Here is a 25,121-nt window from a genome sequence, read left to right as displayed (position 1 = left end):
AGTTTCTAAGGGAATATTATTGAGAGAAAACAAAACATGGGCCAACATAGAGCCTTGGGGGACACCACAAGTCAAGGGAACAACACCAGAGGTGAATTATCCTATACTGACGGAAATAATAATATTTTTAAGAGCAGTTCAACTTCAACTGAGAGCAGTTCCTCTAATGCCCACAACGTGCTCTAACCGAGACAAAAGAATACCATGACAAACTGTTATTTTGTTTATGAAGATTGTCAGACCCCTGTAATGGTTTGTGGGTTTTTTGTCCTCTATATTTAGAAAACTGGACAATGGATACTCGTGTGTCTATGTGCATTGATGAGGTCAGTGTTGATATGCGTCTCTCTCTGTTGCTAGAGGACTAAAATCACTTCTAACATAAGAACAGTAAGATGTTAGAGGAAGCACTGAAACACAATATCATCCTTCATTGCCAAATGTACAATTATCCAGTGGGTCAGAAAGAGGTTTCCACAGCAATTAAAGATCTGACTGCTCACACACACACACACTTATAAATCTCACAGACCGACCGCCCAACAACACAGACGACTGCAGGTATGTGAAACTTCATGATCTTTACTAATATTGTAAGCAGTTTAATATGACTGAAAAACTATTGGGAAAAAAACACTGCCACTGGTAACTCATTTACATCATTTAACTTTTTTGTTTATTAAACCTAATGGTCAGAGTTTTATTAATGTGTTATGTATTTATAGATTAATAATTGATTAGCTGGATTTATATGTTTTTTTATCAGTTATACTTATAACTTATTTAAGAATGAGATATTTTTGGGGCAGAAGCGAATTCCCTGTGGACGATTAACACAGATATTATTTTCTGGAACCACTTAATCCGAAGAAAGAAGACATCATAAACACTGTGGTAATTAATATTCTAATATATATATATGTATGTATATATATATATATATATATATATATATATATATATATATATATATATATATATATATATATATATATATGTATATATATAATATTTTAAGCTAAAGAAAAGGACCAACAAATGATGATGCATAATATGTGGTTATTTTACATTTATGTATTTTATTATTACTCATTTTAATTTTTGTATAGTATATTTGTACAGTATAACTAGTGAAAATATATATTTTTAACTAATTCCAGCTGTGTGAAATAAAAATGAGTATTTGAGTAAGTAATACTTGTATTTCTGTATGACTCTACCTACTGTGATTAAAATACAGCTACATTGCAGTATGATTCAATAATATCAGCAGTATAATCAAAGCTCAGATATTTGGCTATCCAGTGTGGTTCAACAAACGTTTATTTCCCAAAGGAAGATGAAGTATTTCAGTCTTTTTGCTGTAACTGCTCTTCTGCTCTTCAATGGATGTCACTGCACCACAACACTGTTGGCATCAACTGTAAATGAAACTACAACCACTGAAACCCCAGTTACTGAAACTGCAACCACTGAAACCCCAGTTACTGAAACTACAACCACTGAAACCCCAACCACTGAAACCCCAGTGACTGAAACTACAACCACTGCAACTCCAACTACTGAAACTACAACCACTGCAACACCAACTACTGAAACTACAACCACTGCAACACCAACTACTGAAACTACAACCACTGCAACACCAACAACTGGAACCACAAATACTGGACCGACAACCACAGGAACCACAACCACTGGAACCACAACTACTGGAACTTTAACCACTGGAACCACAAATACTGGAACCACAACTACTGGAACCACAAATACTGGAACAACAACCACTGGAACCACAACTACTGGAACCACAACTACTGGAACCACAACCACTGGAACCACAACTACTGGAAACACAACTACTGGAACGACAACCACTGGAACCACAACTACTGGAACAACAAATACTGGAACAACAACCACTGGAACCACAACTACTGGAACCATAACTACTGGAACCACAACTACTGAAACGACAACCACTGGAACCACAACTACTGGAACCACAAATACTGGAACGACAACTACTGGAACGACAACTACTGGAACCACAAATACTGGAACAACAACCACTGGAACCACAACTACTGGAACGACAACCACTGGAACCACAACTACTGGAACGACAACCACTGGAACCACAACTACTGGAACGACAACCACTGAAAGTTCAACCACTGTAACCACAAATACTGGAACGACAACTACTGGAACTTCAACCATGGCAACAACAACCACTGCTGCTAAAACTAATCTCTGGTGAAAAAAATATGCTAAGTATACTTGCAGCAAGAATAATTACCAGTATACTTCGTGTGTTAATGATAAGTTAACTTGAAGTGTGCTATTTTGTAACAACTAATTTTGTACAGAGTATATTTTAGTTGTAATTTAAATTGTAACAAACATAAATGTAAATGCATTTAGTGAACTTGTATGTGTTCAATTAGAACAACTTAAAGTATACTTTCCACACTTTAAGAATATGCCTGATTAGGGACTAAGTACATGCATGATTGATATCATACTTATATATAAGTTCTTTTAAAGTGTGATACAATTTTTATTGTGAAAATAGGTAGACGCATGATGCTAATATAATTTGTATATATTTAAAGATATTGCAAATTTTTGTTAATATATTTTCAATGTACTATTGAAAAGGGAATTGTGGCGTGGCCGAGAGCTGTGGGAATGGTGCGAGGCGGGTGGCGCGAGTGCTAATGAGTGAATATAATAAACCACCACACCGGTCCCGAGTCTTAAGGAGGAACTCCAGAAGGATAAAAGGAGGACTGATGACGAGAGAGGACAAGGCCTGGACTTTATGTTGTGTTTTATTATATTTACATGCGGCAGCCATCCGTGAGGGCCTGCAACTTTACTTTTGTTTTGTTGTTGTTTATTTTTGGATTAAACTTTATGATGAATGTTTGCTGTTCCCGTCTCCTTCTTCCCTGAGCTTGACACATTGTTACAGGAATAAATTTGAAACCCTTTTTTTTCCTACCAGGGTTGGAAACACAACTACTAGAAATACAACCACAGAAACCTCAACTACTGGAACTACAACCAATGGAACCACAACTACTGGAAATATAACTTCAGCACCAGCTACAAAAGTGACTATGATAATCAAGAGTTCAACTAAAAGTGGAGCAATAGTTACAGCTTCATCCTCAGTCTATCAGCTTCTCTGTGCAGGTAGGATGATTACATTTATCATATTAAATCTGTCAGGTTTTGATTATATGTTATTGCCACTTATTGTAGACAAAAAGACATTGTGGGATCTCACACATGAGCCCAATCACATTCGAGTGGTAACAAAACAAGCCAGTGGACATTAACGAGTGAGATTTGCATGGCAAGCCACTCCCCAGGACATATGTGTTTATAAGTTTGCCGGACACTCGTCAGGTTTGTGCTGAGGAGCTGAGATGGGGTCCCGGACATTCAGGGGTGGTACAGGATTGTGGCAGGGGGGGCATTATGTCTCCGTTCCCTTCTTCAGGGAACGAGGGTTACAACAGTGACCAAGACGTTCCCTATCAATCAGTCGCATTCAACTTTAAAGACTGAGATTATGGGGTCTCTATGGACAACCGCTGACCCTTCCCAGCATCCCGAACTGTCATACGGACCTCCGTACCTGGTGGGACGGAACGACAGAACTTTCAATGATAGCTGCTGTTTCAGCCAGCCACAACTGGTTGGATAACCAGTTCCCTCATTGGCAAATTCCCCTGATGAAGGACCTGCTTTTTTTTAAGGGACGGGGCACCATACACTCTCAGAAAAAACGGTACAAAAGCTGTGACTGGGACAGTACCCTTCAAAAGGGTTCTAACATGTACCATTTAGGTACTAATATGTACACTTTTGGTACCAATATGTACCTTTGAGGGACTAATATGCACTCTTTAGGTACAAAGGTGTACCTTTTGAAAAGGTACAGCAACAGTGACAGCTTTTGTAACTTTTTTCTGAAAGTGTATGGCACCCTCATTCAGATCTCTGGAACCTCCACGTCTGGTTTCTGGATGGGACACGGCAGATTTAAGTGGCCAACCACCTGGGGTGGATGACACGATCACTCAACCCAGAGCTCCCTCTACTAGACAAGCTTATGTCTTGAAGTGGAGTCTGTTCATTTATTGGAATTCTTCCCATGCAAATCTCCCTCACCAATGTCCTTTGGCCTGTTTTGTTACCACTCTCGAAGGTGATTTGGCTCTCAAGTGAGATCTAACAACATCAGCCTTTTCGACGTAACGTCGAACGTGACTGACTGATAGAGAAAAACCGATGAGAGACAAAACGGAATGAATAAGCGGGTCAATTTATTTTATGACTTACTCAAACATATTTTATATTTTTAATTAAAGATATGCTATAATACCAACACTATGATTTCTAACTGGAATGATGTCATTCAATTAGGCTTTAGATTCAGAAATGTACATTTAACTCAAATGGACTGGTCAGTCACATTGAGTCAACTAATTCACTCAAATTTTTGAGCAGGTTCAGTTTAAGGATTTCATTTGTACAGGTTATTCTCATGAGAATATTAAAGTCAACATGCAATTTTGACACACAACCTATTGTACATATGTTAATATTTATGATTGGATAACTGGATAATACAATTGATTGGATGGTGATACCTTCCCGCAATGATTTATTAGGAGTTTAATAGCAAACCCTAAAGTTATTTGGCTATACATTATCAATAGTCAACATGGTTTAAAAGATCAGAAGTTTCAGTTAAGGTTTGATAAGATTAGGATTTCATTTTATTTTTATTTATTTATTGACATAATGTGCACTTACTGTATGCATGCAAAAACAAATACATAGACTAACGGATAATAGATGCAAATACTTATTTCCCTGAACAATCACATAATAATGTTAATTTCATTTTACTGGTATTGTTTCTGTGCAGGTATTCTTACATGGATGCTGTTGCTTGTTCAGGGGAGACATTAGCAGAAACGGAGACCTGAACCTAAAATCTATCCAGATGCAGCAGATAGCTTAATAACAATTGTTTATTTTGTTATTTTCAGATTTGATTGTTTTTTGGTGTTCAGTTTTGCCTTGTTAATAAATATTCTTCAATATTACTTTATTTGTGAAGTATTATGATAATCTATTAACGCATCACAATCACATGCAGCTCAAAGATATAGGAAAGATAGGGGGAAATTCCCCAAATGCATATATTTAGATATACGTTTAACATGTGCAGGATGATGATGCATCAGCCAAGGTATCATTAAAGGCACAATATGTAAGATTTTAGGATTAAAATATCCCCAAAGAAACCTAGAACAATAATTTTCCCCCAAATGTTTCCAACAATGTTTAAATATAGAGAAATCAGCCATTTTAATCAGTGTATCGGCCCGTGTCATTGTGTCGCCTGTCAATGACGTCAAATCCACACTACACTTGATTTCCGGATTCACATTTCAATTAAATTCAGTTCACATGTATTTGTATTGCAATTTTCATAGTACATATAATTTCAAAGTAACTTTACAGAAAATGCATTTGTCTACATCACAATTTCAAGTGATCTGTTATCAGAGGTGATAAGCAATGCATTTTAGATATATAAATATATACCAATTCCATTCACTTAATTTTAGGCATAAACAATGAGCTCATTGAAGTAATTATCACACGTTTTGAACATAATGATTACATTATATAGGAAATGTAGCATATTGGTGCATGTTGATTCAGATTTTGCTTCATCTGAAGTCTTTGCAGGAGTTAGCCACGTCTCTTCAGATGGGGGTTAGTCATCTGAAGTCTTCACAGTTAGTCATCTTAAGTCTTTACAGGTGTTAGTCATCTGAAGTCTTCACAGGTGTTCGTCATCTGAAGTCTTCATAATAGGCTGTATCCAAAGATATAAACTTAGATTCTATAGGCTACTCCACATAAAAATGTGAAGAAATGTGAATGTGTAGATTGTTTGATGTGTAGACACATAATATTAACATTTCCTCTGTAGGCCTCTCTGTGGCGTCAGAAACTGTTTCTTCATCCCCATCGCCCTGTGAAGATGAGCATTAGCTTGAGCACATTTTATAACACTATTTGTCATAATTTCTGGTGTATTGAGTAGGCTACTTACAACTGTCTGGGGTTCTGTTGGGACAGGAGGCTCCAAAAGACAGATATTACCATCAGAATATGTTGGGAGCAACAAAAAACCCAACCCAAAGTAAAATATATGGTGATATCAAAAATAGCCTATATAAAAAATAACATGTATGTAGACCATTACATTTTATGAAGGCCCTTGAATCTTCGGGAACTACTGGCTCTGATGGAGTCCCTCCAGGATCTCCCTCAGCCATTGGCCTTCCAGAATTCAGAATCCGGGCCATCTCCATCTCCTCTGCATCTCTATCTTCATCTCCTCTCCATCTCCTCTGCATCTTCATCTCCATCTCCTCTGCATCTCTATCTTCATCTCCTCTGCATCTCCATCTCCTCTGCATCTCCATCTCCATCTCTATCTCCTCTGCATCTCCATCTCCTCTTCATCTCCATCTCCTCTTCATCTCCATCTACATCTCCATCTCCTCTGCATCTCCATCTCCTCTGCATCTCCATCTCCTCTTCATCTCCATCTCCTCTTCATCTCCATCTCCATCTCCTCTGCATCTCCATCTCCTCTGCATCTCCATATCCTCTGCATCTCCATCTCCATCTCCTCTGCATCTCCATCTCCATCTCCTCTGCATCTCCATCTCCATCTCCATCTCCTCTGCATTTCCATCTCCTCTGCATCTTCATCTCCATCTCCTCTGCATCTTCATCTCCATCTCCTCTGCATCTCCATCTCCATCTTCTCTGCATCTTCATCTCCATCTCCTCTGCATCTTCATCTCCATCTCCATCTCCTCTGCATCTCCATCTCCTCTGCATCTCCATCTCCTCTGCATCTTCATCTCCATCTCCTCTGCATCTCCATCTCCTCTGCATCTCCATCTCCTCTGCATCTCCATCTCCTCTGCATCTTCATCTCCGCTGCATCTTCATCTCCATCTCCACTGCATCTTCATCTCCATCTCCTCTGCATTTCCATCTCCTCTGCATCTTCATCTCCATCTCCACTGCATTATCATCTTCATCTCCATCTCCTCTGCATCTTCATCTCCATCTCCTCTGCATCTCCATCTCCTCTGCATCTTCATCTCCATCTCCACTGCATCTTCATCTCCATCTCCATCTCCTCTGCATCTCCATCTCCTCTGCATCTCCATCTCCTCTGCATCTTCATCTCCATCTCCATCTCCATCTCCTCTGCATCTCCATCTCCTCTGCATCTCCATCTCCTCTGCATCTCCATCTCCTCTGCATCTCCATCTCCATCTCCTCTGCATCTCCATCTCCTCTGCATCTCCTCTGCATCTTCATCTCCATCTCCATCTCCATCTCCTCTGCATCTCCATATCCTCTGCATCTTCATCTCCATCTCCATCTCCATCTCCTCTGCATCTCCATCTCCTCTGCATCTCCTCTGCATTTTCATCTCCATCTCCTCTGCATCTCCATCTCCATCTCCATCTCCTCTGCATCTCCATCTCCTCTGCATCTCCATCTCCTCTGCATCTTCATCTCCATCTCCATCTCCTCTGCATCTTCATCTCCATCTCCTCTTCATCTCCATCTCCATCTCCTCTGCATCTCCATCGCCATCTCCTCTGCATCTCCATCTCCATCTCCTCTGCATCTCCATCTCCTCTGCATCTCCATCTCCTCTTCATCTCCATCTCCTCTGCATCTCCATCTCCATCTCCTCTGCATCTCCATCTCCTCTGCATCTCCATCTCCATCTCCTCTGCATCTCCATCTCCTCTGCATCTCCATCTCCATCTCCTCTTCATCTCCATCTCCTCTGCATCTCCATCTCCATCTCCTCTTCATCTCCATCTCCTCTGCATCTCCATCTCCATCTCCTCTGCATCTCCATCTCCTCTCCATCTCCATCTCCATCTCCATCTCCTCTGCATCTCCATCTCCATCTCCATCTCCATCTCCATCTCCAACTCCTCTGCATCTCCATCTCCTCTGCATCTCCTCTGCATCTCCATCTCCATCTCCCCTGCATCTCCATCTCCTCTGCATCTCCATCTCCTCTGCATCTCCATCTCCATCTCCTCTGCATCTCCATCTCCATCTCCTCTGCATCTCCATCTCCTCTGCATCTCAATCTCCTCTGCATCTCCATCTCCTCTGCATCTCCATCTCCATCTCCTTTGCATCTCCATCTCCTCTGCATCTCCATCTCCATCTCCTCTGCATCTCCATCTCCATCTCCTCTGCATCTCCATCTCCTCTGCATCTCCATCTCCTCTTCATCTCCATCTCCTCTGCATCTTCATATCCATCTCCTCTGCATTTCCATCTCCTCTGCATCTTCATCTCCATCTCCACCGCATTATCATCTTCATCTCCATCTCCTCTGCATCTTTATCTCCACCTCCTCTGCATCTCCATCTCCTCTGCATCTTCATCTCCATCTCCTCTGCATCTCCATCTCCATCTTCTCTGCATCTTCATCTCCATCTCCTCTGCATCTTCATCTCCATCTCCATCTCCTCTGCATCTCCATCTCCTCTGCATCTCCATCTCCTCTGCATCTTCATCTCCATCTCCATCTCCTCTGCATCTCCATCTCCTCTGCATCTCCATCTCCTCTGCATCTTCATCTCCTCTGCATCTTCATCTCCATCTCCACCTTATCTTCATCTCCATCTCCTCTGCATTTCCATCTCCTCTGCATCTTCATCTCCATCTCCACTGCATTATCATCTTCATCTCCATCTCCTCTGCATCTTCATCTCCATCTCCTCTGCATATCCATCTCCTCTGCATCTTCATCTCCATCTCCACTGCATCTTCATCTCCATCTCCGTCTCCTCTGCATCTCCATCTCCTCTGCATCTCCATCTCCTCTGCATCTTCATCTCCATCTCCATCTCCTCTGCATCTCCATCTCCTCTGCATCTCCATCTCCTCTGCATCTCCATCTCCATCTCCTCTGCATCTCCATCTCCTCTGCATCTCCTCTGCATCTTCATCACCATCTCCATCTCCTCTGCATCTCCATATCCTCTGCATCTTCATCTCCATCTCCATCTCCATCTCCATCTCCTCTGCATCTCCATCTCCATCTCCTCTGCATCTCCTCTGCATCTTCATCTCCATCTCCTCTGCATCTCCATCTCCATCTCCTCTGCATCTCCATCTCCTCTGCATCGTCATCTCCATCTCCATCTCCTCTGCATCTTCATCTCCATCTCCTCTTCATCTCCATCTCCATCTCCTCTGCATCTCCATCGCCATCTCCTCTGCATCTCCATCTCCATCTCCATCTCCTCTGCATCTCCATCTCCTCTGCATCTCCATCTCCATCTCCTCTTCATCTCCATCTCCTCTGCATCTCCATCTCCATCTCCTCTGCATCTCCATCTCCTCTGCATCTCCATCTCCATCTCCTCTGCATCTCCATCTCCTCTGCATCTCCATCTCCATCTCCTCTTCATCTCCATTTCCTCTGCATCTCCATCTCCTCTTCATCTCCATCTCCTCTGCATCTCCATCTCCATCTCCTCTGCATCTCCATCTCCTCTGCATCTCCATCTCCATCTCCTCTGCATCTCCATCTCCATCTCCAACTCCTCTGCATCTCCATCTCCTCTGCATCTCCATCTCCATCTCCTCTGCATCTCCATCTCCTCTGCATCTCCATCTCCATCTCCTCTGCATCTCCATCTCCATCTCCTCTGCATCTCCATCTCCTCTGCATCTCCATCTCCTCTGCATCTCAATCTCCTCTGCATCTCCATCTCCTCTGCATCTCCATCTCCATCTCCTTTGCATCTCCATCTCCTCTGCATCTCCATCTCCATCTCCTCTGCATCTCCATCTCCTCTGTATCTCCATCTCCTCTTCATCTCCATCTCCTCTCCATCTCCATCTCCTCTGTCTACATCTCCTCTGCATCTTCATCTCCATCTCCTCTGTCTCCATCTCCTCTGCATCTCCATCTCCTCTGTATCTCCATCTCCTCTTCATCTCCATCTCTTCTTCGTCTCATCTTCATCTCCATCTCCATCTCCATCTCCATCTCCTCTGCATCTCCATCTCCTCTGCATCTCCATCTCCATCTCCTCTGCATCTCCATCTCCTCTGCATCTCCATCTCCATCTCCTCTGCATCTCCATCTCCTCTGCATCTCCATCTCCTCTGCATCTTCATCTCCTCTTCATCTCCATCTCCTCTTCGTCTCCATCTCCTCTTCGTCTCATCTTCATCTCCATCTCCTCTTCATCTCAATCTCCTCTTCGTCTCATCTTCATCTCCATCTCCATCTCCATCTCCTCTGCATCTCCATATCCATCTCCTCTGCATCTCCAACTCCTCTGCATCTACATCTCCATCTCCTCTTCATCTCCATCTCCTCTGCATCTCCATCTCTGCATCTCCATCTCCATCTCCTCTTCATCTCCATCTCCTCTGCATCTCCATCTCCATCTCCTCTGCATCTCCATCTCCTCTGCATCTCCATATCCATCTCCTCTGCATCTCCATCTCCTCTGCATCTCCAACTCCTCTGCATCTCCATCTCCTCTGTATCTCCATCTCCTCTGCATCTCCATCTTCTCTGCATCTCCATCTCCTCTTCATCTCCATCTCCTCTGCATCTCCATCTCCATCTCCTCTTCATCTCCATCTCCTCTGCATCTCCATCTCCATCTCCTCTGCATCTCCATATCCATCTCCTCTGCATCTCCATCTCCTCTGCATCTCCATCTCCTCTGCATCTCCATCTTCTCTGCATCTCCATCTCCTCTGCATCTCCAACTCCTCTGCATCTCTATCTCCTCTGTATCTCCATCTCCTCTGCATCTCCATCTTCTCTGCATCTCCATCTCCTCTGCATCTCCATCTCCTCTGCATCTCCATCTTTGCGAGCTTCTTCCTTCTTTCTGTTGGAGTAGAAGTCAAATGAGAATGAACATTTAATTGTGTTAATTAGACCTAGGTCAAAAATGCTGCTGCACTGCAAGACACTGGATGCTATTTAGTTATTTAATATGTCAAATGTTTGTAAAGTCTGGTAGCCTACATCCATGATATGCTCAAGCCTTACCTGATTGAATTATGTTTTTATATTTCATTTTCAGCTGCTGCCATGTTCTTTTAATGCCTGCAGGATTGCACCTACATGAAAATTAAAATTAAGTTGAATATCATAGTCCATTCTTCCAGTTTTACCTCTGATATTATAACAGGTGGGTTAGTTACTCCAAAATAGTAATTAATTACTAACTACAAATGACATCTTCAAAAGTGTAATTAGATTAATGTAATAATTACTATCTCTAGAAAGTTTTGGTCTACTTACTACTAATTACTTTATAAATCCCATATCAACCTCAACCTCTTAAACCATACAAAAAGAGACAATAAACTGCGCTTTTAATGCTTTCAAATTAACAATATACAATTGCATGAATTATTCTTGAATTGACCAAAATGTGTGGAGAGAGAAGGTTACATTAAAAATATACCTTTTAAAAATGCCATCTTAAATCCACTATTGTTTTATACAGAATTGTTCTATAGTCTATGCAGTATTTAATTAAATGACATCATATTTTACTTTATATTACAGAAGAATTAAGAGTAATCCCTTTAATTAAATTACAGTATTTAGATTACTTGGTAATTACACCCAACACTGTATAACAGTAATTAAAATGTAAACTTACGCATTGACTCAAGAAACTACTTTCTCCCAAACTAACTCTCTCGATCGCCGCTGCTGCCCTGTTGCTTAAAAAAAAATATTACGTACTGCTGGTGAGAAATATGCAGACCTCTTTTTGTCTGGCGCTGTTACCATGGTGACTCATAATATCTGCGCTCCATTGATAATGGCTTTTTATAGTTGTGGTGCACTCTAACCCAGCGGGCACCTTGACATCAATTTAACATCAATATGACATCAAACATTATGTCAAAATTACGTCAAAAAATAGGTCAAAAATGAAAGTCATATTGACTTCAAAGTGTAAATGTCCATTTGATGTCAATATTTTGACCTCTGCTAATGTGATTATTGAAGACACCTGATGTTAACAAGCAGAATCACCAAAGGATAAAATAACATTTTTAATGTTTTCTGTACACCTAAAGACTTTGAAAAGATTTAGAAAATACTTTATAAGATTATCAGCTCACATCTAAAGACTTGGGAAAAGGTGATCAGGTGGTGTTGGTTATGGTTTGACTTATCATCACTGGACCTAACTCACTCGAGTCAAATAGAGTGTCTTTGCCTTGTTAATTACAGCAACACTGTGATTCTATAGCAAACAATTATCAGCATTTTCAATATAATCCAAAACATTTCGTAAAAGCTGTTCTTATCAGAAGACTTTAAAACTTTTTATTTATTTAGACACACTGACATCAATAATCAGCCTGTTAATCTCAACAAGGGTGACAATAATAAGTTGCAGTGCATTCTGGGTGCCACCAATCAAAACTCATTCATGGCTCCCATCATGCTTTGCGGTATAAATAAATTATGATCATATTTGTTTTAGTAATTTCCTTTTCCTAATTTAATATTTTGTTTGTCACCATTGTTGAGATTTATACACTGATTCTATATGTCTGTGTGTGTCTAAAATACACATTTGTTTTATCAGAACAACTTTTAGGAAATCCTTTGGATTGAATAAACAAAATCAGGATTATATGCTGTAGAATACCATGATGGTGTAATTACCAATATAAATCTTAATCAGAGATTAGACTCTAAATGAGTTCAGTGATTAAGGTCAAATGATGATTGTCAAAACATAACCAACACCATCAGATAACCTTTACTCTTTGTTCTTCTGGCTGTTCACCATTCAGTTTCAGCAGCCAAACAAAATCTAAAGTAAAAAACTTTAGGGGCAAGAGCCCAACTAAAGCAAACATTGATCACCAAAATGGGGACTTGAAATTGTGATTTTCTCCTTCAGTGATTCTGCTTGTTAACATCAGGTGTCTTCAATATTGGCCAATCATCACTCAATTAATCACATCAGCAGAGGTCAAAATCTTGACATCAAATTGACATCGACACTTTGGCGTCAATATGACTTTCATTTTTGACCCATTCTGTGACGTCATTTTGACATAATGTTTGATGTCATATTGATGTTAAATTGACGTCAAGGTGCCCGCTGGGAAGTTGACTGACTTTTTTTCCCTCAGAATAGTTTATATCTCCCAATTTTGACTTTATATATCCCAATTGCGTATTATAAAGTCATAATTGTGAGATATAAACATGCAATTCTGAGAGAAAAAGTCAGAATTTCATGTATATTTCTCATAATTGCGAGTTTATATCTCATAATTCTGACTTTACAACAGACAATTGCGACTTTATATCATGCAATTCTGACTTTATAACCTGCAATTGGGACTTTATTTCACGCAATTCTGACTTTATATCTCACAATTCTGAGAAATAAAGTCAGAATTGCAAGATGTAAACTCGTAATTGTGAGAAAAAAAAATCGTAATTACCTTTTTTTTTTTATTCATTCTGTGACGGAAACAAGCTTCCAAATATGTTTTGTAATAGTTTTATTAACTAAATCACGATCACAACTAATCTAAACAAACACAATCACACATACATAAAATGGTAAGTGAAGAATGAAACCGGAAACGGAAACAGGGAATGAAGCTATGGAAAATATTCATTTAACTATGAAAAGAACCATAAGCTTATTATTTTCAAAGCCTGGTAGAAGGGTTCACAGCTAAACCTCTAAACCACTGTTTAGTCAGTTAATTGTACGATACTTGCATTGCTGTTGCAGTTGAGGCAGTTTCGTAAAGTTCCTGATTTGATGGTTCCATCAGCCGATGGCGTTGAAGTTGCAATAGATTTTTTCTTCATTGAATGAAGAAGATATGATGAACTTGCATGGTTAGTTCGACTCTGTCATGGTCAAGGAAGTTGCACATGGCTTGATATGTTGGGCTTGCCGGCCCGCGACTGTGTAGTCCCAAGTTTTACGTAGGGAAAGTTTTACAGCTTTATGTGTTCTAGCAGGGCATTTGCATATGTAACTGGATTGGGTGCTGGAGAAACTTTTATATCTTGTAATACCAATATGTTGCATAGGTATCAACATATGTTATACACGATCATGAAAGTCATCAAAATACAAATTCGTAGATACCCAGAACAGTGTTGGGGAAGTTTTTAAAAGTAATGCATTACAATATTGCGTTTCTCCCCCAAAAAAAGTAACTGATTGCGTTACTTAGTTACTTTTTATGGAAAGCAGAGGTGGGTACAAATATGTCAAAAACTATTTTGTTACAAAATACAAATACTGGCTCATGAAATGTAACAAAATAAAATACAAAATACTGATGTTAAAAATGTATTTAAATAAAATACAAGTAATTAGTATTTTGAAAATACAAAAATACTCCCATAATAATCTAAAGTTTTTTTTTTTATTACTGAAAGGTCAATAACAAATAGTAGCAATAACACAAATATGAGAAATGTGTAAATTCAAAATGGCGAAGTAGCAAAATAAAAAAGTATGGGCATTTCACTAAATCTCTACAGGGCCTGAAATAGCTCCCTCTGACGTAAATGGCATGTATAGCTAAGTTCACATCAATGGTGTGGTAGGCTGCCCTTAATAGCAAAACGTGTTTGATGTAGGCTACGTAGCCATATTATCACCGTTACTCTACTCGTGCCTTAAAGGACAAGTTTGGTATTTTACACTTAAAGCACTGTTTTAAGATTGTTTCTGATGAAATAGAACGGTTAAGATTGAAATTTGGACAAATTCTGCTGTCCCGAGAATTTTAGGTTTCTGTGTTAGCACCTCCCCACCTCCACAATGGTTTCATAGGGGCACTGGAACAATCATTCATAAAACGCATTAAACTTTAGTTTACAAAGATGTGAAACTCACCGAGTTGTCTGGGGTGTTCACTGATATGCTCACACAAAAATCGCTGCAAAAGATGCTTTCCAACAGGTGTTTTACCATTCGCTGTAAAACTGTGGACCTATTTTTCCAAACGCCTCACAACCGGACATTCTTCCGTTGAGAGCTTGAATAATAGACACTCCAGCCCAGTTGGTGGCGATAATGCCATCATAATGCCATTAATTCCATTTTAATCATAATATACACTCACCTAAATCAACCAATCACATGGCAGTTGCTTCAATGCATTTAGGGGTGTGGTCCTGGTCAAGACAATCTCCTGAACTCCAAACTGAATGTCAGAATGGGAAAGAAAGGTGATTTAAGCAATTTTGAGCGTGGCATGGTTGTTGGTGCCAGACGGGTCCGGTCTGAGTATTTCACAATCTGCTCAGTGACTGGGATTTTCACGCACAACCATTTCTAGGGTTTACAAAGAATGGTGTGAAAAGGGAAAAACATCCAGTATGCGGCAGTCCTGTGGGCGAAAATGCCTTGTTGATGCTAGAGGTCAGAGGAGAATGGGCCGACTGATTCAAGCTGATAGAAGAGCAACTCTGACTGAAATAACCACTCGTTACAACCGAGGTATGCAGCAAAGCATTTGTGAAGCCACAACACGCACAACCTTGAGGCGGATGGGCTACAACAGCAGAAGACCCCACCGGGTACCACTCATCTCCACTACAAATAGGAAAAAGAGGCTACAATTTGCAAGAGCTCACCAAAATAGGACAGTTGAAGACTGGAAAAATGTTGCCTGGTCTGATGAGTCTTGATTTCTGTTGAGACATTCAGATGGTAGAGTCAGAATTTGGCGTAAACAGAATGAGAACATGGATCCATCATGCCTTGTTACCACTGTGCAGGCTGGTGGTGTTGGTGTAATGGTGTGGGGTGTTTTCTTGGCACACTTTAGCCCTCTTAGTGCCAATTGGGCATCGTTTAAATGCCACGGCCTACCTGAGCATTGTTTCTGACCATGTCCATCCCTTTATGGCCACCATGTACCCATCCTCTGATGGCTACTTCCAGCAGGATAATGCACCAAGTCACAAAGCTTGAATCATTTCAAATTAGTTTCTTGAACATGACAATGAGTTCACTGTACTAAAATGGCCTCCCCAGTCACCAGATCTCAACCCAATAGAGCATCTTTGGGATGTGGTGGAACAGGAGCTTCGTGCCCTGGATGTGCATCCCACAAATCTCCATCAACTGCAAAATGCTATCCTAACAATACGGGCCAACATTTCTAAAGAAGGCTTTCAGCACCTTGTTGAATCAATGCCACGTAGAATTAAGGCAGTTCTGAAGGCGAAAGGGGGTCAAACACAGTATTAGTATTGTGTTCCTAATAATCCTTTAGGTCAGTGTATATGATTAATCATAAAATGTGTGGGTTTGTTTTACACACGAGACTATAACTGCCCTGACCGTGTATCGCTTTTCCATAGTAGAATCGCGCTGCGTGCACAATTACTGAAAAACAATAGGATCGATGATTATTTTATAGAAAATCAATATCAATATTTCTCATATGTAATAAGTTTAAAAACGTGTAAAAACTACAGATGGATGTTATATTGTGAACGCTTGCTTAGCATGGAGATTTCAGTGGAGTTACGACAGACGCGCTGTTTCATAATAGGTGGGGCCTATGATGTCCTTTTATGAATGACAACACAGTGCATTGATCTCATAAGGCACAATTATTTTCTCTATAATGCTGTTCAGTGTGCAATATGTGTGTGTGTAGACTGTATATTTGTCACAAAACACTATACCTTAATGCCGTTTTTAAGAGTTCAAAACTCATTCACTTCTTGGAGGGAGCCCGGTCTACAGGGTGTCACGTGATTTTCGTGCATCTAACCTGGACATTGTCATTCCCAACATCAGACAAGTACACCACATCAGACCGAAAATATGGCAAAATCATTTACTATGGTGATTTTTCTAAAGTATTTAAGTATTTGAAATACTCTAAATACACTCCCTCAAAATATTTTGTTACAAACTACATTTTATTTTTTCCACACCTGCAAAATACAAATTACAAAATACACTAAAGTAATTAAATACGTATTTAAAATACATTTAATTGAAATACTGCCCATGTCTGATGGAAAGTAATGTGTTACATTACTTTTGCGTTACTTATTCTCACCTGGGCTAGGCTTGCTTTTTTTTCATATAACAAAAAAGTTATATTTTTGGCAAATGTTATTTTTGGCAAATGTGGCAAATATCTGCTTTCACACCAAAAGTGAAATGAAAAAGCTTCAGGCTGAAGGAAATGCATATTTACTCCTGTACAGAAGAGGGCGCTGCTCAAACAAACCTCTCAGCTGCTGATATTCTGGATTAAAAAACAATAGGATACAGGTGAAGGAAGTTCAACACTCTTATTTCTTGCTTATTAGTATGGTTGAATTAGATCACTGTGGGTCAGCAGTAAAGACATTGGTTAATAAAGTGAGATTAAATTCATAAAGTTTATTTGTGTAATTTAATACAGTTAATTATAAAACTTTTAAGTAAAATTGTGAGATTGGATTTTACTGTGTTTATTCATTTTGAGGAATACTGAAGGTTTTCTTGCAAGTGAGATGAGTACATGCATGTTCACATTTAGTCTAAAAATAACCATCATGTTTACACAGCGCAAACACAACACCTCCTCACTTATTTCTCTCAACACAGCGACAGGAGAGTTTTCTATATTTAGAAAACTGGACAATGGTTACTCGTGTGTCTATGTCCATTGATGACGTGAGTTTTGATATGCGTCTCTTTCTGTTGCCAGAGGACTGAAATCACTTCTAACATAAGAACAATAAGATATTAGAGGAAGCACTGAAACACAATATCGTCCTTGATTGACAAATGTACAATTATTAAGCTGGTCAGAAAGAGGTTTCCACAGCAATCAAATATCTGAATGCTCACACAAACACTTATAAATCTCACAGCGCGACCGACCAACGACACAGACGACTGCAGGTATGTGAAACTTCATGATCTTTACTAATATTGTAAGCAGTTTAATGTGACTAAAAGACTATTTAAAAAAGCTCCGCCACTTCATTTACATCATTTACCTTTTTTTTGTCCTTTTTTGTTTATTAAACTTAATGGTTAGAGTTTTATTAATGGATTATGTATTTATCTAGATTAATAATTGACTAGCTGGATTAATACATTTTGATAATTTATGCTCATAACAAAAAATGAAATATTTTGGGGCAGAAGCGATTTCCCTGTGGACGACTAACACAGATATTATTTTCTGGAACTGTTTGATCAGAAGAAAGAAGACATCATAAACACTGTGGTAATTAATGTTCAAAAATAATGTACTATTTTAAGCTAAAAGAAATAAACCACAGTTCAACATATTATGATGCATAATCTGTGGTTATTTTATATTTCTATATGTTAGTTTATTACTCATTTTCATTTTTGTATTGCATATTTGAACAGTATATATTATGAAAAATATATTTTGACTAACTTAAATATCATAACAGCTGTGTGCAAAGTAAAACAACAAACTGTATGAATATGTAAGTAATTCTTGTATTTTTATATGACTCTCCTTACTGTGCTTAAAATCCAGCTAGATTGCAATATGATTTAACAAAATTAGCAGTAGAATCAAATCATCTCAGCTAAAAATATTTGCCTATCCAGTGTGGTTCAACAAACGTTTATTTCCCAAAGGAAGATGAAGTATTTGGGTTTTTTCGCGGTGACTGCTCTTCTGCTCTTCAATGGCTGTCACTGCACCACAACAGTATCTGAAACATCTGCAGATACATTTGAAACATCTGCAACATCTGCAGACACATCTGGTACTACTACATCCACAGTCAGTCCAACCACAACCACAGCATCTTCAACATCTGGTACATCTGCAACATCTGCAGATACATCTGGTACTACTACATCCACAGTCAGTCCAACCACAACCACAGCATCTTCAACATCTGGTACATCTGCAACATCTGCAGATACATCTGGTACTACTGCATCCACAGTCAGTCCAACCACAACCACAGCATCTTCAACATCTGGAACATCTGCAACATCTGGTACTACCGCATCCACTGTCAGTCCAACCACAACCACAGCATCTTCAACATCTGGTACATCTGCAACATCTGCAGATACATCTGGTACTACTGCATCCACAGTCAGTCCAACCACAACCACAGTATCTTCAACATCTGGAACATCTGCAACATCTGGTACATCTGGTACTTACGCATCCACAGTCAGTCCAACCACAACCACGGCATCTTCAACATCTGGTACATCTGCAACATCTGGTACATCTGTTACATCTGCAACACCTGCTACATCTGCTACATCTGGTAACACCACATCCACAGACAGTCCAAACATGATCCTGGGTTCAACTACAAGTGGAGCAACAGTTGCAGCTTCATCTTCAGTCTATCAGCTTCTCGGTGCAGGTAGAATCATAACATTTATCATATTACATTTGTCAAATTGTATAGATCTGGCACTCAAAAAAATGATATGTTGGCTTTAATTAACTTTTTTATGTCAATAGATTCCATAAATTAACTTTTTTATGTCAACAGGATGCACATAACTGGGTTACGTTAAACAAACACAATTTGTTCATGTAACTTCAACACACTCAAATAAATGATATGTTGGCTTTAACTTTTTTATGTCATCAGGTTCTGATATGTTCGCTTTAATTAACTTTTTTATGTCAACAGGTTGCACATAACTGGGTTACGTTGAAGCAGTGTTAAAGTTAATTAGATAATTGAGTGAATAATTGAGTGATGATTGAGCATTATTGAATACACCTGATGTTAACAAGCAGAATCACTGAAGGAGAAAACCGGAATTTTAAGCCAGCATTATGGTGATCAGTATTTGCTTTAGTTGGGGTCTTGACCCCCACATTATTAACTTTATATTTTGTTAGGCTGCTGTACATGAGTTATAACAGCGAGATGATCAAATAGAAAAGGTGATCTGATGGTGTTGGTTGTGTTTAACATAATCATTATACCACAATCATTTGACCTGAATCATTGAACTCATATAGAACCAAAATTCTGAGTTAAGTTTACCTTATGGATTATAGCAGCACTGCCGTTGTAGAGCAAACCATTTTTTGCCTTTTCAATGAAACCCAAACGATCAAATCAATAAAAAATAAACTAAAAGAAACTTCTAAAAAATATATAATTTATAGGCACACACAGATATCAAGAATCAGCCTGTGAATCTAAACAATGGTGACAATTATAAAGCATGTTGCAGTGCATTCTTGGTGCCACCAATAAAAGCTCATTCATGTCTCCCATCATGCATTGCTGCATGAATAAATAATGAGCTTATGTTCAGAAGTGATCTGTTTGTCACCGTTGCTGAGATTCATACGCTAATTCTTGATGTCTGTGTGTGCCTGCATACAAATGTTTTTTTTGAAGTTTTTATTTATTTATTTATTTTATTATTGAATTGATCATTTGGATTTCATTGAAAAGATTAAAAATGGTATGCTCTACAATGACAGTGCAGCTATAATCCATAAGGTAAATTTAACTCAGAAATTGGGTTCTATATGAATTCAGGTCAAATGATTGTGAAATCATATTTATGTTAAAACACAAAAAAACACCATCAGATCACATTTTCTATTTGTTCATCTGGCTGTTATATCTCATGTACAGCAGCCAAACAAAATATAAAGTTAATAATGTGGGGGTCAAGAGCCCAACTAAAACAAACACTGATCTCCATAATGGTGACCTAGAATTCCGGTTTTCTCCTTCAGTGAATCTGCTTGTTAACATCAGGTGTCTTCAACAATGCTCAATCATCACTCAATTATTCACTTAATTATCTCATTAACTTTAACACTGCTTCAGTGTTCATTTAACATTCTGCTCAGAGTTTAAAATTCACTTAAAATTACTTGATTCCATTATGTTAACGTAACCATGTTATGTGGAACCTGTTTACATAAAAAAGTTAATTAAAGCCAACATATAATGTTTTGAGTGCACTTATTGTACAAAAGCTGTGGGATAAAAACGTATGTGACTTTTAACAATTTAGTTCAATAATTGAACAATCGATGACAGACAAAGCAGAAAAAATAAGCAGGTTAATTTATTCTATGACTTATACAGACATATTTTACTATCTATATTTGAAATTGAGTAAATGCTATAATACCAGCACTATGATTTCAAATGAGTGATCGCACTAAATTAGCATTTGGATTCAGAAATGTACATCTAACTCCTGGAAATGGACTGGTAAAGGCAATGAATTCACTCAAATTGTATGAGCATGTTCAGTTTGTTAAGGATTTCATGTGTACAGGTTATTCTCATGAGAATATTAAAATCAATATGAAATTTTTACACAACCTATTTTACATCTATTAATAGCAGTATGTCTGATTGAAACCGGATATTCAAGGGGAAAAATGTTTTGCGTCTTGATTTTATCCATATTTAACAGCTGACTGGATGGTGAAAAGTGGACTTTATACCTTTGCTTAATGGTTTATTCGGAGTTTGATAACAATGCCTAAAGTTAAATGGCTATTGTTTTACAGTAGCCTCCTAAGACCTGGTTGTCCACATACGTGGACATCACATCAGAGGTGGAAAGTCCAGGGGTCAGAAAGTAAAAGTCCTGCCATATTTTTATTCCACCCACAGCAAAAACTCCAGTGTTGAATGAACTTTACTGGGAGTTTTTTTGGATCCAGACTCAAGAGTGTTAAAGTTAATGAGAATAATTAAGTGAATAATTGAGTGATGATTGAGATATGATTGAAGACACCAGATGTTAACTAGCAGAATCACTGAAGGAGAAAATCTATATTTTAGTCACCGTTATGGTGATCAGTGTTTGCTTTAGTTGGGCTCTTGACCCTTTAAATGTTTAACTAAAGATTTTGTTTGGCTGTTTTAACAGCTGGATGGCAAAGAGATCAGATCAGATCAGATCAGATGTTGTAGATCATGTTTAGGCATAATCATCATTTGACCTGAATCACTGAACTCATTTAAAGCCTACTCTCTGACTTAAATGTATAATGATCATAACAGCATCACAGTGATTCTATAACATTAGATCCAGATTTTTTAAAATAAACCAAATGATATCTTAAACGTTGTTCTGATAAATAAATAATAATCTTTCTTTTAGGCATACACAGACATCAAGATTCAGTGTATGAATCTCAACAATGGTGACAAACAGAATATTCAATTAGGAAAAGGAAATTACTAAGACAATTCAGATCATAATTTATTCATACCGCAATGCATGATGGGAGCCATGAATGAGTTTTGATTGGTGGCACCCAGAATGCACTGCAACATGCTATATAATTGTCACCATTGTTGAGAATCACAGGCTGATTCTTGATGTCTGTGTGTGCCCATAAAGTAATTAGAATAGAATAGCTTTTAAGAAATATTTTGGATAATATTTTATATTTCTGATAATGTTATTCTGTGTACTCAAAAGGTTAAACTCTACAAATGAGTTTTGTGACAAATGATGATTATGTCAAAACATAACCAACACCAGTGCATCAGCGTTCCTTGTTGTTCATTTGGCTGTTATAACTCATGTACAGCAGCCAAAGATCATCTAACATTAATGATTTAAGGGTCAAGAGTCCAACTAAAGCAGACACTGATCACCATAATGGTGACTTAAAAAATGTGACGTTCTCCTTCAGTGATTCTGCTTGTTATCATCAGGTGCCTTCAATAATGCTCAATCATCACTCAATTATTCACTTAATTATCTCATTAACTTTAACACTGGAGTTTTTGCTGTGGGTGGAATTAAAATGTGGCAGGACTTTTACTTTCTGACCCCTGGACTTTCCACCTCTGACCAAAACTCGGGTCTTCGGAGGTTATGCAATAGTCCACATGGTTTAAATAAAAGAGCAGAAGTATCAGTTTCGATAAAAGATTAGGATTTTACTTTATTTATTTATTGGAATAATGTGCACTTACCGCATGGATGCAAAAATAAATGAATAGACTATTGAATAATGGATGCAAATTTCTTATTTCCCTGAAGATATTTGAAGGAAATTTGTTTTTATTGGTCTTCTAAACGAATGCATGTGTTGTGTATTGTTTCTGCGCAGGTATTCTGACCTGGATGCTGTCGCTTGTTCACTGGAGAAATTAGCAGAAACTGAATGTGTGGCCATGCTAATAAATATTCTTCAATATTGCTTTGTGTTGTATCATCATATGTACACCAATCTATTAGCACATCACATGCAGCTAATATAAGATATAGGGAAGATGAAGGAAAATACTGCTCTATATTAAGATTTAAGTTTAGCATGTGCAGGATGATGATGCATCAGCCAACGTGTTTTTAAGGGAAATAATTACAAACATTTGTTAATTTATTTTTCATGGCACAAAAGAGTATCTTACCTCAGAATATAGAACAAGAATGATCTTTCATAGCAAAAATCAATTCCTTCAATTCTAACAACAGGTCCAGCTCACATTTCCACTGCCACCAACATCATGTTTGCATGCAGCTTTAATAATGTTATTCATTAAGTTATTAAAAGTGTGACTGCTTCTTTAAGAGTAGACGTGACATGATTGACCAATCAGAAGGGAAAGCGTGTAGAGCATGGTCTTTGCTTGTTTCCCAGACCAGAAAGTAACAATAATTCGAGAAGAGATTAGCGTTTTATTTTTTTGTGCTCTAAAATATAAAATAAAAATAAATTCTGGGGCTTTGAATTGACAGGGGAATTTGCATATCTCTGCTGTTCCATCAATTGGGAACATTATAAAAATAATATTCATGAGTCAGACGACTTGACCTTATGGGGGTAATTGTTACATTATTCCACATAAATAGACTGAGATTCACTAACAAATGTAAAGAGATTCACAAAAATGTATCAAATAAATAAATAGATTAAGATCCTGTCACGATTTGGTTATGTTTCATTTATGTCGTGTTACACTAGTATTACACTGTCCAGTTTTCTCCCTGAACGGTGATGTGAGTTCCTATGGCAATTCTCAGTTCAGCATGAATGACCTACAGTGGCGAAATTTTTCAAAAACACACCAGAAAATCTAAGTTCTGCCCTAAACACACTAGCAGAAAGGCAGCAGATTATAAACAAACCAGACCTCAGCTTCACAGTCTTTATATCTACCGCCTCGATGGCATGCAAGTATTTACATTCAGTAGAAAAATCGCTCCTCTTCATTACATAAGGATCCAACATATGTTGTGATTTTCTGTTTATACTTTTCTAAATCAGTTCATTACTTACTTTCCTTCATCTCCTCCATTCTGCTTTTCTCTTCCTGTCCTCCATCTGAATTTTGCACGTCATCAGAATCACATGTCTGCAAACAAGCTATTGATGAACCGTGTTGAACGGTCATAGTATTTTGACATAAGATTCCTTATCAAGCCAGTTTTACGTTTGCTATATTACTTTTACATCATATTTTATTAATTAAAGCATTAATCCAAGTAATTTTCGACAAGTTTTTTAACGTAAAAAATTACGTTATGTTATACAAAGCAAAAACTCAAGAGTGTTAAAGACTCAAGAATGTTAAAGTGGTCAAATGATTGTGAAATAATGATTATGTTAAAACATAACCGACACCATTAGATCACCTTCTCTCTTTGTTCATCTGGCTGTCATAACTCAGGTACAGCAGCCAAATAACCCAGATAGCAAACTGACTCCGGAACGGATCTGCCACGGAGGTATCACAAAGTCCGGAACGGAGCCCACTTGCACAGCGCAACGGATCCGGAACAGATAAGGATTGCGGATCCAGACTAGATCCGCGGCAGACCCTATCCGTATCCGCTGATAAAGCAGCTGATCCGCCCGTTCATTTCGGTCTGAAAACCTTTCAGATCACTCATTCAAAACTAGTAATCTGCCCAAAACTACAAAAATATTTCAAATCTATTGCTGGACCAACATTAGATAGACTGCCCACTTAA

At 38.4% G+C, this 25,121-nt stretch overlaps 1 protein-coding gene across 1 annotated transcript; it reads left to right on the top strand.

Annotated features, from left to right (window-relative positions):
- The first annotated feature begins 293 nt into the window (after window positions 1-293).
- On the top strand, window positions 294-23,343 carry LOC143737822 (uncharacterized). Its single transcript, XM_077229687.1, has 4 exons — window positions 294-326; window positions 1,274-2,261; window positions 2,665-3,204; window positions 23,257-23,343. The coding sequence occupies exons 1-4, from the start codon at window positions 294-296 to the stop codon at window positions 23,298-23,300; spliced, it is 1,605 nt and encodes a 534-aa protein (XP_077085802.1). The 3' UTR covers window positions 23,301-23,343.
- Window positions 23,344-25,121: the final 1,778 nt, after the last annotated feature.

This window comes from Siphateles boraxobius, unplaced genomic scaffold (genome assembly GCF_051911475.1).
Source record: "Siphateles boraxobius isolate OS27281-9 unplaced genomic scaffold, OSU_SipBor_1 130, whole genome shotgun sequence".
In the NCBI taxonomy this organism is placed as follows: domain Eukaryota; kingdom Metazoa; phylum Chordata; class Actinopteri; order Cypriniformes; family Leuciscidae; genus Siphateles; species Siphateles boraxobius.
The sequence above is the reverse complement of the archived record's forward strand: the minus strand, read 5'-3'. Positions and strand labels throughout refer to the sequence as shown.